The sequence below is a fragment of the Cupressus sempervirens genome, chromosome 9 (genome assembly GCF_028749045.1).
Source record: "Cupressus sempervirens isolate cs-2001-9-10 chromosome 9, ASM2874904v1, whole genome shotgun sequence".
Lineage (NCBI taxonomy): Eukaryota > Viridiplantae > Streptophyta > Pinopsida > Cupressales > Cupressaceae > Cupressus > Cupressus sempervirens.
In genome coordinates this window covers 541,551,185-541,567,366 of record NC_143126.1, presented here as the reverse complement: position 1 = coordinate 541,567,366, position 16,182 = coordinate 541,551,185, and the positions used below count along the sequence as shown (strand labels likewise).

General features: G+C 36.8%; 1 protein-coding gene across 2 annotated transcripts in view; it reads right to left on the bottom strand.

Moving 5' to 3' along the window:
- Nucleotides 1-6,769: 6,769 nt before the first annotated feature.
- The window catches only part of LOC149539766 (uncharacterized), a 44,823-nt gene continuing 35,410 nt past the window's right edge, over nt 6,770-16,182 (bottom strand). Inside the window, exons 2-3 of one of the 2 annotated variants that reach the window (XR_016356301.1) lie at nt 7,704-8,311; nt 6,770-7,508 (exon numbers count right to left, since the gene is read on the bottom strand). Coding sequence is in view for 1 of the 2 variants with exons in the window: in XM_089800967.1 (XP_089657093.1) it covers nt 8,023-8,311 (289 nt within the window). In the remaining variant the exon portion in view is untranslated. Of the gene's footprint in view, nt 7,509-7,601; nt 8,312-16,182 lie in introns of those variants that run through there. The other variant, XM_089800967.1, reaches the window with a different exon arrangement.

Below are 16,182 nucleotides of genomic sequence, written 5' to 3'. Positions count from 1 at the left end.
TTGTAAAAGTTAAGATAAGATAATTTATTAATGTCCAACAAGAGACCACAAAAGGGTCCAAGGGACTGAGAATACAAAGCGGAGACAAGCAAAGCAAGAAGAAAAGAAAAAGATCAACAACAAAAGGGGGGTTACAAAACTGCAAAACTAGCGGTTTGCAACCGTGGAAAAGTAGCTCAAGATGAAGGGATAACTAGTTTTGCGCTGAGAAGTCTGAACCTAATGCTGGAGAGAGGAGGTACATTGCTGATGGTGCTGGTGCACGTGGCCTCTGCAAGGTCTCCTCAATCTAGTGTGAGTATTCGTAGACGGGCACCGAGGCCACTGGGTTCCTCTAGGAGAGGTAACTAGAGTGAAAAAAGAGGTGACAAGCGAGTGAAGATCCATAGACCTAGGGGCAAAAAGCCCCCGAAGGGTGAGATCCCGAAGACAAAAAGCCTCATGTAGATAAAGAGCAAGGCACAGTTGGTAATCATATCTGAAAAAGGAGGACAAGGACCTGCACTCTCTGAATAAGCAATGAAACCTCCCTCTAATCTCATAATATATGGGACAATAGAATATAAAATGTATCTCGTTCTCAATTGCATCCATGTCACAACACTGAGAAAACCTCTTGACTCTGCTAGTCTGATGATCTGTCTGAATACGGAGCTGGTGAGAACCCACTCTGAAAGAACCCAACTAGATACGTAAGGCATGGGGCCATCGTCAAGAGTAGTAAGGACGAACAATGACATCGTCCTAGATGTCCATAAAGTGATCTGCATAGAATGCCATACAAGGATGGAGACCCCCTGGAGGATCGACCCAAGTCACCTGGATATACCTCTTGTAGATGTCCATCCGTTCAACTCCGATTGAGAAGGAAGGAGATGAGTGGGAGCATCCAAGGAATACGAAAAAGGGGGAAGGTGATTAATATCAATACCAACAATGTTGAGGAGCCTAGAAACCTTAGCATACCAGCAACGAGCACGACTGGTCGAATCCGAGGCAACAATCAAAGTTGAAGAAGAATAAGCTAGGTAAGAATAACGATATATGTCGTCAACAAAATTCGTAAAACCCCTAAGTCTGTGAAGTAACCAAACTAGATCAAATATCGTGCAGAGTCTAAAGGGATGAGCACTGAACTCGACTAAGATAATACTAGGAGTAGTCGGCTGACAACGAATGAGGCACCGCAGAAGGAGAGTCCAAACTCTCTCCACCTCGGTAATCAAGAGGGAGAGCCCATAGAAGAAAATTGAGGCTTTTTTCTTAGTTACAACAAGGTCCTTATTGATTGAATGCATATGTTTAGTTCAACACAAGATTTAAAAGCAAAAATCATTCAAAATTGGGATTATGTGCTCTTTCAACACTTGTCATCCCTAGTGAAATGACAAGATATCTCCACTATGTATGAAGAATTAAGAAAAAATTAAGACATTTATGATTGAAATTACTTAAAAAGTTAATAAATTTGTTTGCACTTGTCTCTATCTTAGATATTATATGTAGGAACTTACTTGTGTGAAAAAAGAACTAAATGCATGTGCAAATCAATATTAAATATTATTCATTAGAAGTCAATATATTCAATACTTCATTGGCACTCTAATAAATTAGTTTAATTGTTGATTTAAAATCTTCATCCATGTGTTCATCTGTTTATAGTTATAAATTTTGTATCTAACTTAATATGTTCACCACTTACATAATTACTTTTCAAAAAAATTGATTAATTGTGTACTTTGGAATATTTATATTTTTCGTCACTAAACTTATTCTATTTGTTTGAATACAAGCATAAATTGTTACTACTTGTTTGAATAGAAGTAGTAATTTTCAATATTTTCTAAAACGATTCTCTCCTAATCACCTCAACTATCCAAAGTTTCTCACATCACATGAAAAAGGGAGAATGAAAGAGTTATAATCACCATGTTTGAAAAATAAGAAAGTGTTGTTTATGTTTGAACAAATCCCAACTCCAATTTGAAATAAAATCTTAACTTTTGAGAAAACATAGAGAGAAAACTTGAGAAGACTTGTAAATAAGACTGTTTTCACTGACATCTCACTTGATTGTGCCTGGGTTGGGCATGACAATACCCTCTTTATCTAGTTCCTTTCACTTGCTCACCGCCTTTGGACTCTTGGGGCAAAGAGGAAACTCTTCTCTCTCCCCATCAAGATTTATCTTGATGAGGATCTCACTAGATTGCAAGTAACAGCACTTAAGGAGGCTCGGAATCTTGTTGTGGCTGCCAGATAGGAGGGTAAATGGGTTATGATCAGAAACCTCAAGGCTGTGATTCAAGACACTTTGTCTGCCGGTTGGGAGTCAAGATCAAAGTAAGTCCTAAACGCTACAGACATTTCCTTGGTGGCAACACTTTTGTTGTTCTTCTTGCTTTCTCTTCTCCTCTCTTTCTTTGTTTCTTTGAGCTTGGATCCCTACTCCTTGTCAGGGTGGTTCTCATTTGCTTCTACTTTTGGTTTTTTGTTCTTGTTCTTTCGCGAATACCATTTGGTGTTCTCTTGTTTATTGCTTTCATGGTTGTAAGTTCTCAGTCTCATAGACCTCTGCTGGTCTTTCATTGGATATTAATAGAATTATCTTATCTTATCTGCTGAAATTGTCTCTTTTTCATTAACAAAAATTATCTTATCTGCTCAAATTGTTCTTGCATAGTCACATACATCCATCTCTAGACACACTAGACTGGTGAGACCTCGGCATGGGTTCCTCAGTTGGCAACACCCTATCCCCACTGCTCCATAGAGACAGAATCAACAATGGTGTCAGGCCATAACCCTTGCTCGTCTTAGGTCTTATCCCTCTGTGCGGGATTTCTTTGCACCAGGGAAGGATTGTTGATCCTTCTATCTCTCTTCCTATTGTTTTCCCCCTTCTCTTGCTTCTTGTTTGGTGTTTTCTTTTCTTTTCCCGAATGCCTTTTGGCGCTCCCGCTATTGTAGTCTTCTACTAGTGTACCTTTCGGCCCCATAGACCCATGTTGGTCTCTTGTTGAGCATTAATATCATTATCTTATCTTATCTCAATGATAACCTCAAACATAGATAAGACAAGATAAATGTATTAATGTCCAACAAAATACCAACAGAGGTCTATGCGACTGAGAACTTACAATGATGAAAGCAACAAACAGGAGAACACCAAACGGTGTCTGAGAAAGAACAAGAACAAAAACCAAAAGAAGTGAATGAAAACCACCCTGACAAGGAGTAGGGATCCCACAGAGAGAGAGAGAGAGAGAGAGAGAGAGAGAGAGGAACGGCAAAAGCGTTGCCACCAAAAAAATGTCTGTAGTGTTTAGGACCTACTTCAATCTTGACTCCCAACTAGCAGGGAAAGTGTCTCGAATCACAACTTTGATTGAGGTTTCTAATCACTGCCCGTTTACCCTCCTGTTTGGCAACCACAACAAGAGCCCAAGCCTCCTTAAGTTTTACCACCTGCAATCTAGTGAGATCCTCATCAAGATAAATATGAATGGGGAGAGAGAAGAGCTTCCTCTTTGCCCTAAGAGTTTGAAGGCGGTCAACAAGTGAAAGGAACTTGATAAAGAGGGTATTGTCATGCCCAACCCAAGCACAATCAAGTGAGATGTCAGTGATATCTAGTTGGTCTTTAAGGAAGGAATAGCCTATTGCAAGAGGCTCGAGGCAAGGAAGAGGGAAACTGCAGACCCTCAAGTTTAGCTCACGAGCACACCCGACCCTCAGAGAATAAACTTATTAACATTTTTACAAGGAAATATACCCAAAGCCAACCATTTCATACAATCCTCAAACTAATCCTAATTCTTGAAATTGACATTGTAATTTAAGTCCCACAAATAAGTAGACAATAGAAAAACATAACCATGCATATCTATTCTTGTTTGAGCTCTCAAGATTGACATAACTGAAGAATCAAGCACATGAAAAGACAAGACAAATAAATTATACATCTAAATTCTAGGGAAGTAATGCCTATAAGATATTCATCAACAAGCAGAATAAGAGTAATGTATGAAATTGCTTTTCCAATAAAGTCCAATCTCCTCAATAGGCTCATGTTGGTGTAAGGCTCCTTATTCTTTCCATTGGAACTAAGTCACAAAACTCCATTGTTCAAACATGAGATTTCCAAAAGGTTTTGACCAAGGCTCAAACAACCAAACTCCGCAATGACCATCAAGTCACAAGGAGAAAGTGATTAAAATACACATCTAGCATTTTGTCCCAAATCATTACTGAAGTTTCCAATGAATGATTGATACAAAATTGGGGAATTTTCCAACCACATATCAATCAAAAGCTCAAGCACTTTCCATAGCAATAACTTGTCCATCTTCAAAACATGAAATGGCATCCTCTACTAAGAAGAATTATCAAATAACTCTCACTATTTGCAAGAAGTGGAGTATAAAAGTTTCTCATGACAACAACATTCACAATAAATCATCTATCACATACTGGCATTTACATGAGTTGCAAAAAGGCAAAGTAGAATAGTGATTTCTAACCTATAGGTACAAATGGCCCCAAAACCATATAACATGTAAATAATTTATCATAGATAGTACAAGTGTTAAATTATATTAGTCTTTGAAATGTTAATGTCTTTTATGTACATGTCTAATAATACAAAACTTTAAATACTAGAGATTTACAAGCAAACATCATTTAACTCAATCTTAAAAAATAGAAGAGTTCAACATTATTTGTTCATATTTAGAGGACAAGCAAAACACACCATTCATATTGAACTATCTATGTACATTACCACCCAAAGTAAGAGAAATGCTTGAAAGATACATTTTCAACCTTGACATTGGGTACAAAGTTTTCTTTTCCGTAAAAGTTCCCTATGATCATTATTGCCATTATATTTGTCTAAGCCTGACAATAATTTTCATGTATCATAAAACATGTAACATACATGAGAATAATGAGGGGTTAAAGGAGGACAAAAGGACATGTAGGTATAAAAAGTAGAGTCTGAAATTGTAAAAGGAGACAGGAGAGATGGCTGAGTTAAAAGAGAGAAAATGAGAAATAGATGGATTAGGTAGACGTTAAAGAGGTAGTCAAGGAGCTCCATATAAAGGAAAATGAATTGAATAAGCCTAAATGTTCAAGATCTTTAAAAAAGGCAAGGCAGCACGTGATAAGGAGAAATGAAGAAGTGAAAGCAAGGTAGTAAATTAAATGATCAAGAAGAGGAGCACATGAAACACAAACATTAGGAAGGTCATGCAGAAGAAGCATATTCTGTAAAATGTGCTAGAGAAGGAAATGTCACAACGATAAGAAGATAAGCAAATGTCACAAGATAAGATTAGTAAAAGGGGTTGAGGTATTACAAAAAGATAATAAAGCAGACAACTAGGTGAGAACAAGGTAAAGAGATGCAAGAGAAATTTATTAAGAGCTAGATATTTGATGGATCAAAATGAATGTTTGCTAGAAAGTCATATGAGGAGAAAGTGGAGTGTCAAATTCACCGAATGAAAGAGGAAAAAGAATTGTTCCCCTCTAATGTGGTTTTTGTCAAAAATTGGTGTTACTATTTCATAATACATTTGTCAAGGTATAAGTTGCTAAGAAATAGTGTTTGGGGAAGGGGGGGGTGGCGAATGGAGAAAACACATGTCCACCTAGCAAACTTAATTTGAGTTGTAGAAGGCTTTGAATGACTCTATGAAGGTCCTACCAAAATATATTGACCAAATCAAGAAATGACAAGAGCTGTCCTTTTGAAAGGATGCAAATGTCTAAATGCCGACCACTCGTGTATGATAAAGGGTGCACTTGGTAATTGTTGAGGATGCTCTACAGTGTCTAGGGAAGCTTCATCAAGCTTTTCAAGGCCTTTCTCTAGCCAGTCAAAAACTATTGTAAGCTACTTTAAACTTCATAACCTTGCAAGATGGTGGTGTTAAAAATGAGTTTTCCTTAATTGGTCCTGTAGTCCCCTTCTAGGTATTTCCAATAGGTGTCTACAAGAGAGCAATAATAGACATGTAAAGTCAATCTAGATCTAATGTAAGTTTTTATGTGCAGAAATGTTGAATGATTAGGAAACCCTAGGGGGACATGGCACATAGACGGAGAAATCGGACACAAACTGGGTAAGGGATCGAATCACTTGATGTTTTCAAATTTCAAGACCGAGGTCTTGGTTGGCTAAGGATTATAAGAAAAGGAAGGCAAACAAGCTAGGAAGCAAGGGGAAAGGCTAAACTACAATATAGCATCAATCAAGAGGGCAGAGGGATCCATTGCTTAAGAGATTCAACGATGTGACTAGAGCCTATTCTCCTTGATCATGCATTTGCAAATAACCTTGAGAGCTTTCATGTGTAAGCATTATGAGTGAGTGAACAGTGGAGGAATGTGGTCTAATAAAGGTTTCTGAACTAAGTTTTTGGCCGAGTGACTACTGATAATGTAGTAGATGGGTCATCTAGAAGCTTCCGGTTAATTTTGGGGGTGGAAAACATCAAAACCCAGTTTGTAAGAGGGCATGTGGCATTAAGTGATGGGGAATCCAATTTTCTAAGTGGTGCCAAAAATTTATGATCATTGGGGAGCAAAATATAGGCCACAAAAGGCCCTAAAACACAAACTATATCATGGACACTAAACTCTGTGCAATGTGCATATATGCAGTACAAAAAGTTAGCCATGTCGTTTATATTATTTATGTTTTTATGTAAATCCTACAGTTGTAACCTAGCAAAGAAGCAGCCGAATTTTGAAAGCGAAATGGTGATCCAACCAAAGATGATACAGTGATCTTTTATTGATAGCTTCTTTGTGGAAGCCTCACTTATCACAGGAATCTAGATAGGTACAACACACAACACTGCCAATTATCCAGAAGTAAACATAAAACTGAATTCAAGTGTGACAAAGTTAACTAAATTGGTTTGGGGATAAGTTTCAACCCAAATTCTGTGGTATACAATATAGTCATAAACTAATCCATCTGATAGGGAAATTCAAATATTTGCAATGGAATAAACCTTCTAACTGGCAATAGTCTTCAAAGAAATAAGCAGACACACCAATGCTTTAAATTCAAAAACTTGAATTTATCATCTGTCCACATGGGAAAGGTGTTGTAACATGTGAAAAGCACAATTGCAATCCAAATAAAATTTCCCTCTTCCTTGGTTATCTAGAAGAACATTGCCATTATAGATCGGCCTCTGAAATCAATATCATTTCTGGAAATTTGGACAATATGCCATGACTGTTTTGTTGAGCCATCAAGCAAAGAAATTTGGAAGTGAGCCATCCTTTTCGCTGCAGATGATATGAGAACAAAATGCATTATAATAATAGTTGCAAGTCCATTGTCATCTCTACAGAATGTCATCAAAGCTCAAAAGATTCATGCAGAGCTGAAGCATCTTTTTTTGGGATCTCAAGCAATCAATTTGGGCACTGCTTGCTTCATGCCAGGTGAAAACCTCAGAATCTTGCAAGAGACGAAATTGGTACTACAAAGAAGGTGGAGAATTTAGATGCAGGTGTAGGACAAACAATCAAGATGCAATAGAAATTTAGTACTTCGTAGTTTCAAGTTGAAAAACTAAACACAACTGATGAATAATTTATATCATATCACAACTAAACAAGAACAAAATAAAAAGATAGAATGATAAATTACAAGAATATGGTATCTGTTAAAGAACCTGCATCAATAGGTAATTAACAGAAACTCTGCACTTTGTGTAAGAGTAACTGAGAAGTTGAATTCTCTGGAATTGCATTAGGGCAATTGAGAAGCTGAAATCTTCAGTACACATTCTCAAAAAATGTGATGTAATTAACATCTTATAAATAGACTTTTTTTTTTCTGACACGATTGCGTGAATGTCCAAAAAGATAGCACTGAAAGTTGCATCATACTTGTGTTACTATGTACAACTCAAGTTTGATTATAACACTCAAGCTATGATTCTGGGATTCAACTGTTCAATCTTTCGAGTACAAAGAAGACAGAGAGAAAATCTAATGATTGTTAGGATCTTTTCTTGCACTCAAATTGATGAATCCTTCCTTGTCAGAATTATCAATAAGTCCAGCAGCCCGAGCTTCCCTTCTTTTATTCTGAATATAGTTTACGTATTCTGAAATAATAAGATGGAATTTTGGGGCAGATTTGGAAGAAGTGTTAAGTCCTGCCCTTTTCAAAGAACGTGCAACATGTTTCTGGGCATTCTGGAAGTGAACCGTACAGAGAGAGGGTACAGCTGCTTTCAGCACAGGTTTTCCACATGTGACTGGTTTGGGCTGTCCACTGCAAATCCAATCAAATGAGAGTAATATGTTAAGATAAATGGAACGTATTCCTCTGACAATAACATTAGTATGTTAAGATACATGAGACAGGTCTTTCTCTCTAATTAAGCCTTTAAAGATAACAAAAGAAAATTACAGGCCCAAGGCTTCAGCACATATTATCTATACGACTGAAATTCATTCACAATCCTCTAAGGAGAGACCCTTTTCTCATTATTAAATCATTATAAGCTATGGGTTCATGCTATTTTATCAGTGCATACCAAGATTATCATATACGTGCACCTATGTCTAACAAATGATTTAAGCCATGCATAAACACTTTGCCTCCATTACCCAGGTTATACAAAGCAGAGTTGAAATACACTGCAAGTACACATAGCACTCATACAGGAAGGTGTGTAATGTCCCTAGTTGGCGACCCCAGAAAATTTTGGACAATTACTAATTTCTGATTACTTATTTTCCTCAAATGATCCCAACTCAACTCAGCCAAGATAACAATATCAAAATATATATATATATATATACATATATAGATTTTGATGTAAAGAGGTAGCAATGTTTAATTATCAATAATTTAAGTGCTATGGTGTATACCCTTGCACAATCAATATGTATTAGTAATTGGACTTTTATGTCTGTAGATATTACTTTAGCCTGTATGAATAATCTTTGCACTTCTATGATGGACGGTATACCAGATATGTTATTTTCTTCCCATTACACAAGTTTGAAAAGACATGATTCTCTCAAGATTCATGAAAGAACATTCGATAAGATAAAATATCTCCTTCTGATAATAGCAATAATGCTATATAATGTTGTGTCTGATATGTTGATATGACTGAACTAATAATAAGCTGCTATGTCTGATATATATTGATATGAATGTGCGGCTATGAGCACACAACTTAACGTTGGGTTGTTGTTTTCTGATTTCGGTACGTATAATCTTACAATGATAATCGACGATGTTGATTTTGAATGGACAATATGAGAGGATCCTTAGATTTATGCAACCCTCTTCGAAACTTGGTCAATTTTCTCAATCGAGTTATCCAATTAGGATGTAATCAAAGATCAAAGGTATTCTGAATCACAATCTTAATCGTTCCTTTGAGATAACTGTTTTACTTGCAGGCTATAATTGATTCTGCAGAACGTCTGTAGAATGGCATATTCACCCTCGATCACTGTTTTCTCCTCCTCTATATTATTGTGCAACTGGTCTGAGGCAGAATTTATTTATATTGCTCTATTGATGCTGACCAATATCAAGACAACCAACATGTAGAAGTACAGGGCTGTTCACTCTCATCGCTACTGGTATGAAAGGTGCGGGACACTGTTCTTATTGCTTTTGCAGTCTGAAACACACATCGCTGCTGATTTGGAGTTGACGGTCAATTAAGGCTCGTGCTTCCACTTAAGAAGTTAAATTGATCATAGATAATTTGCCTGTCGTAAATACGTCTTCCTCTTTCCCCTTGTAAATATGCCGCCCTCAAAGTCGATTCAATTTCATGCCCTTATGATCAATGGGAATGTCTCCTTATAGTATTCCATGAAAGAGTTATGTGGTAAAGGTGCATCTCATCACTTTCTTAATTGCATCCCTTCGAAGATTAATACTATTAGTTAAATATGATGTTATCATCGCATATATGTATGTATCAGAAAACATAAATATTGTTTATCGCTGACCATGAGATAGACACAAATCTGTCTATACAAGACTCCTTAATCAGCAATTATGCCTATACTTAATAAATTATAGTTGTTGTAATATTATAATATTATATTGTTATAATAATAATTGTATCATCATTATATCAATTTACATATTATAATATATTTAATTTTAATAAAATATATTTATTTATATATTATTAAGTGTTTGCTAAACCTTTGACAGAAGAGAGGGACATCACAAGGTGCCAGCAAGTTACTCCCCCTTTTACTCGATGCCAAGTATTGACAGAAAACATGCAAAGCTCATCATGAAAATGGGCAAAAATGAATAATTTTATGATACAAAGCTTTAAGGCCTACCTGCCCCACTACCCAGGGCCCCAAAACCATAATGTGGCTTATGGACATAAAATCAACCAGAATTTCAATAGTTAAGTTTCCAGCCAAATTATATAACTTGCATATTACAAGACTCATGGAGTGATAAACAGATTTATGTAGTGTATGGTCTCTCTAATTCAGAGATACATTTGACCATAGATGTCCATAGTCCAACTCCATACCACTTATCTAATACCTACTTTTGACTCATGGAGTGATAAACAGATTTATGTAGTGTATGGTCTCTCTAATTCAGAGATACATTTGACCATAGATGTCCATAGTCCAACTCCATACCACTTATCTAATACCACTTATCTAATACCTACTTTTGAAAGTGAATTTAGAAATCTCTATAAATTCCTCATGAACCCATCATCCCTATGAGCTGACTTTTGGGAAAATAGATTCCCTTAAGATTTGTGTACACTACTTTGGTTACCTCTACTCAATAACCAACAGCTATTAAACAAAATGGATTCTATATCTATTTCCTATACCAGGACAAAATTTATTATCCATGAATTTTATTCGCATCTATATCAGAGATAAAAAATATCAAGAAGAAATATAATTATATACGATGTCCAAAGAATCAGAAAGGTGTATATTACGAAACATAATACAGATAATGTCATCAGGTGGCAATAACTCTCGATGTGATCCTATATAAAAATTAGGTACAGAAAAATGGAAAGAACTAATATAAAATAGCATCAGAAATGGCATGAACCAACATTAAAAACTTATTAAAATTATTTACTTGCATTGACAGTATTTAAACTTTAAGCCATCTTCCCCAAAGCCCATGGGAAATAGCAGAAAGCAGCACAGAATAGCCTCGTATACGCAGGCTAAAATGCTTCTGAAGTCTCAATTGGCTTAAGACAGTTTCTAGAAGCTGAAGAATAAAAAAACACTCCTAAGACAGGCAAACGACCATCCTGCCCTCAGGAAAATGGTTTTTAGGGTCCATAAAATGTCACCATTTTTTCTTCAACAAGAAAACAGAAACTTGTGGTACCCTCCATCTTTTTACTACTCTACCCTGTTCATTTTTTTTTCAGAATATATCTGTTTAGTTAGTTGTGTTCTATGTGATGCTATACATGTATGAGGAACCCCATGGGAATTTTGAGTGTTGATTTTATGATATTGACTTGTGTAACCCATGATCACCTTTGGTTGATTAATTTGACACGTCTACAATAAAATCAACTACGTCTTTGAATTAGGGGTCCACTTCTCTGGACACAAATGATATCCTGTAATATGAAGCAGATGCCATTCTTTTCTGTTTGTAGGTGCAATAGAGGAGGGGTGGTGACAGGTAGGTTAGCAGTTAGTTAGCTTTGTTGGTCATGATATCACTTGAAGAAGAAAAGATACTATATGATGTTGAAAAAACAAAGGAAATGTATCACCTGGAGGATAATGAAGAGGTACCTGATGAACTGGCCAACATTTTCAAAACAAAATTGAACCACTGAACTGAATGTGGAATGACAATGAAAAGTGAGTAGATAGATAGTCTTTATATGGGCAACCTAATCAAATCCCTGCTCCCTCAGCCATGGCCTTCCCCTCCCTTCTCTCACCCCCACATACCTTACGAAAAAGAATAAACTATATTAGTCTTAAAGAGAAAAGTGGATCATTGAGTGTGGTTATAAAGAGGAGATAAAGCAGATAAGAAAAGACTTTCAAAGAAAATAGGAATAGAAAAAAATAAACAGTTTGAAAGCTCTGCTATGTAAGGAAAAACGGGGTTCCAATTTGAAGGCTGTATCTCATCCTTCACGGTTCTTTCAGAAATAGCAAAGAATAAGTCCCTCAATCTAGAGTTACTTGGTAACCTTGTGTGTACAAGGTCAAAACCCTTTCCAGTAATATCATTTTTGAGATCACTTTCTCAGCAAGTTTTTGCAATGTTTACTAGTTTTTATGTCAATTGGATCAAGTTGTGTTGATCATACTATCTCCGAAATGGTTAGTAATCAGGGATGATCCATCAATTAGCTGATGGATAGGGTAGCAACGAAGACCTCCATGGATGGGATCATGAGGGTATTAACTAAATATGACAGCTATTTCTTTATAACTGAATATAGTTCTGGTTAGGTTTGAACATGTATCAAGAATCTGTGTACTAAACATAAACTGGGTTACTAGAGGAAACCAATATGAGATATCTGATCTGTATACTGGTGAATTTACTAAATAAAGTAACAACATAGAACCTCAAGTCAAAGGGCAGGTTAAGGAAATGAAAAAGAAGAGTGACAAACCCTAAAGGGATGTCATTGAAAGCACACAACATTCACTAGAGGAATCCACAAAACATCCCATCTTACCATCTCCAAGTTTATTATGGTTGCCAACCACATAGCAAACCCAAAAGTACCACAGCCTTTAGCAGATCATTTTGAAGAGGGGACTTACAAAGTACAAACAGAACTTTTTGCAAGTTCTGAGTCCATAGTCAGATCAAAAGCCTGCTCCCCAGTAATCGCTTATGTAATGGTGCATATCAGCCAACTCAACAACCTGCTGGTTCACTAGTTCTAGCTTCCAAGTTCCCTTTTTGTTTCCCCCTGCGATCCACACACACACTCACTTCCCTCTATAATAGATGTCATATTCCACTCACCTGCCATAGAGTTTTATGGCTTGGCACATGCAATTAAGGAATATCTTGTCTGACGGCACAATCATTTACAAAAACATACCCTCAAACAGTCATCCAACAGCCTTCATTTGCCAGATCTCTAGAGCACAACTGCTAATGGATTCCCTCTAGCTCAACTGCTACCATCAAGGAGGTACAGTTAATCATCTGAATGCTCCAATCAGTGTCTCTAGCTGACTATATAGCTGATCTTCCTCTCTGCTCAGCATCTATCATCCTTTCTTTTTTCGTTTGTTTATAGTAATTCTTCTAGCAACCAGATCACCGAAGGGGGCATGATCCTGAGAGCTTATAATGTTGTATAAATATGGGCCAACTTCCTCCTGAAAACATCTTTTGGCGTGTTAATAATAAGATCTCATGCTAGAAAATGTCTTTCGTCCATAAGTGACTCTTGTGTGTGCCTGGACACTCCTCAGGTTAGTCACAAACTTACATGTTTTATAATTATTAGATAAAAGAAGCTGCTGTTAAGGCTTGCAGTGCAAATGCACAGCATAGATCAGAGAAAATGGCAAAAAGAAAGACAAATATACCTTGGAGATACCTTGTGAGTAAACATTCTACCAAATTGTGAGTAACCGCTAACTTGATGTACTATAGCTGGCAATTACAAAAAGTGTCGGACCTCAGGCTTGCAAAACACTGCCTCACACTATTTAAAACAGCTTCTCTATTGATCCTTAGATCCCTTCCCTTGCCTCAGCTGCTAACAGTCTCAAAAACTAGAGAAACCACCAGACGATTCTCTAATTACAACCCTGAGAACCAACCCTCCATGGTGGTGCAAGCCACTAAGAATTACATAACAGTCCCCATGGGGCTAGATTAAAAAAATCATATGGATGGAAGTTAAATAGACCAATTGTGTATGCCAAATTCACCTCTTTCTGCAAACCAGCAAATGCATTTTGCCACTTTCATGAGCAACTCCCTACTATATCAACTGATCTCATTCTTCTAGGAGCCATAACTTTTCATACAAACTCAGCACGATGTTTTCATTTTTAATTGCATGACTTTTCAAGAGGAATCCAAATGTGTAATACTTTTGAAATCACCTAAGTAATGATTCTTCCCTTACAAAACAACTCTATTTATGAAGCCAATAATGGCCAGAACCAATCTTCAAATAACATTCCCTCAACCAAACACTGTTCCAATGTGTCCTATATTATCCAAACCTTCTATGCTATCAAATAAAGCCTTTTGTCCCAAAACACGCCATGAAGTACAAACAAGATTCTCTATGGATAACAACTCCTAAATTAGGGATATTTTGGTCCCTAAAAGCTTAGAGACTAAGCAGATGAATATGGAAAACCCCCCAACAAGTAATACATATGCCACTCATCTTGCACTGTGAAACAGATAGCAGCCAAAATTTAGTTGAATAATGTTTTCAAATGCCCAAATGCTACAATAAAAATATGTTTTAGTAGTCAAACATCTCCAACATTATTTTTCTCTAGAGGAAGGACATAAGTGCTACCATTCATTCTCCTATTAAGATCCAGAACCTTAGACTGCCTTTTGCCATGAAAAGCATACAGCACAAAGTTTTCCCATTCTTGCTATTATTTTCTTTCCCATAGAAAACTGTCTTCCAGTCATACAAATAGAGACTGCCAAAAATTCACAAGAAAAACATCTACAACAATCTCATCGACAAATTTAGAACTAGTAGAAACTTCAACTTACATTTCCGACATTTTAGCATCTTCTTTAATCCAGCCCAAACCATGGTGTTGAAAAGTTCTAAAGGTCTCATTTATCCATTAATGCTTATGTCATTAGCTTAGTTTGGTAATACGTATCAAACAAAACATTCAGCTCACCACCATATACATATTAAGAAATGCTTCTCAGTCACCAACCCACATTTTCTAGTAGTGGAAGAAACTTACAAATCCAATTCTAACAAAATGCCTTCCTCCTCTACATCCTTCCCTATGCAGAGACTTGTTACTAGTCTTACCATTATTACCCTTTTTGTGAGGGTCTAACTCAGGATGCAGCCTCCAATATGAGGATTTTCTATGACCATCTTCTAACAATGATACCAACACTCGACAAGTTTTGGCTTTGCATTATTGGTATTGGTATGGTTTCACTTCCCTTTGAGGATGAACGAGAGTTTTGAGTTTGCGCACTTGCTCCTTCAAACATTTTCTCCCTTCATAACAGGTTGGGTTAAATTATTTTGAAACAATTTCTTAAGATTATCCCAGGATTTATAGAAGCATGCTTTCCAATAGCCATAGAAATGAAAGGCCTTCAAATCATTTTAATGCAACTTTTGCTAACTGCAACTTAGAATGAATTTTTTTGTCCAAATCAAGAGACTGCAAATGAAAATATACCTCCAGCTGCTCAGATCATTGCTCCAGCCTCCAACCTTTCTGCATCTTCTTGGAATGATGAAATCTCCTCTTGGCTTGCATTCTTCTCAAGGCATGCTTTGGAGACTTGGTTTCCCTTGAACAACTTCCTCTATGAATTGCCCCTCCCCATTCTCTCCAATGAGCTTTTCTGTAAGGGTTTGCATTCTATACATTGTACACTGAGGAACCTTCTTTCCTTGCCAAGGCTTGACGCTTGTCTATCCATGCTTATGGCTTACTTTTGGAATTTCACAAGTCTCTTTGAGAAGAAGGCACAAGCTTCTCGACTTGCTCTATGTTATGTACCTAGAAATTGACCACAAAAACTCCACAAGGAAAGAACTTGCTCTGATACCACTTGATCCATAAACCACCAAAGATACCACTAATCCGAAATTACAAGAGGTGGCAGCCCATATGATTACAAAACACTGCTCCACACTACTAAATATAACTCCTCTCCCAAACTTAAGACCACTTCCCTTGCGTCAGCTGATACAACAATCTCAAAAATCAGGTACAAGATGATTCTCTAAATATGTCTCCCCAAATGAATGCAAGCCACTAAGAATTCAATAACTAGCAAACCCCATCGGATTCGGTGACCAACCTAGAAAGAAACCCCACCCACCCTACTGCTCCTCAATCTAGCTCAGGTCTCTCCCCATGCTTGGAACTCCTCTAACTCATTTTCGTAAAGGATTAGGCAACCAACACATT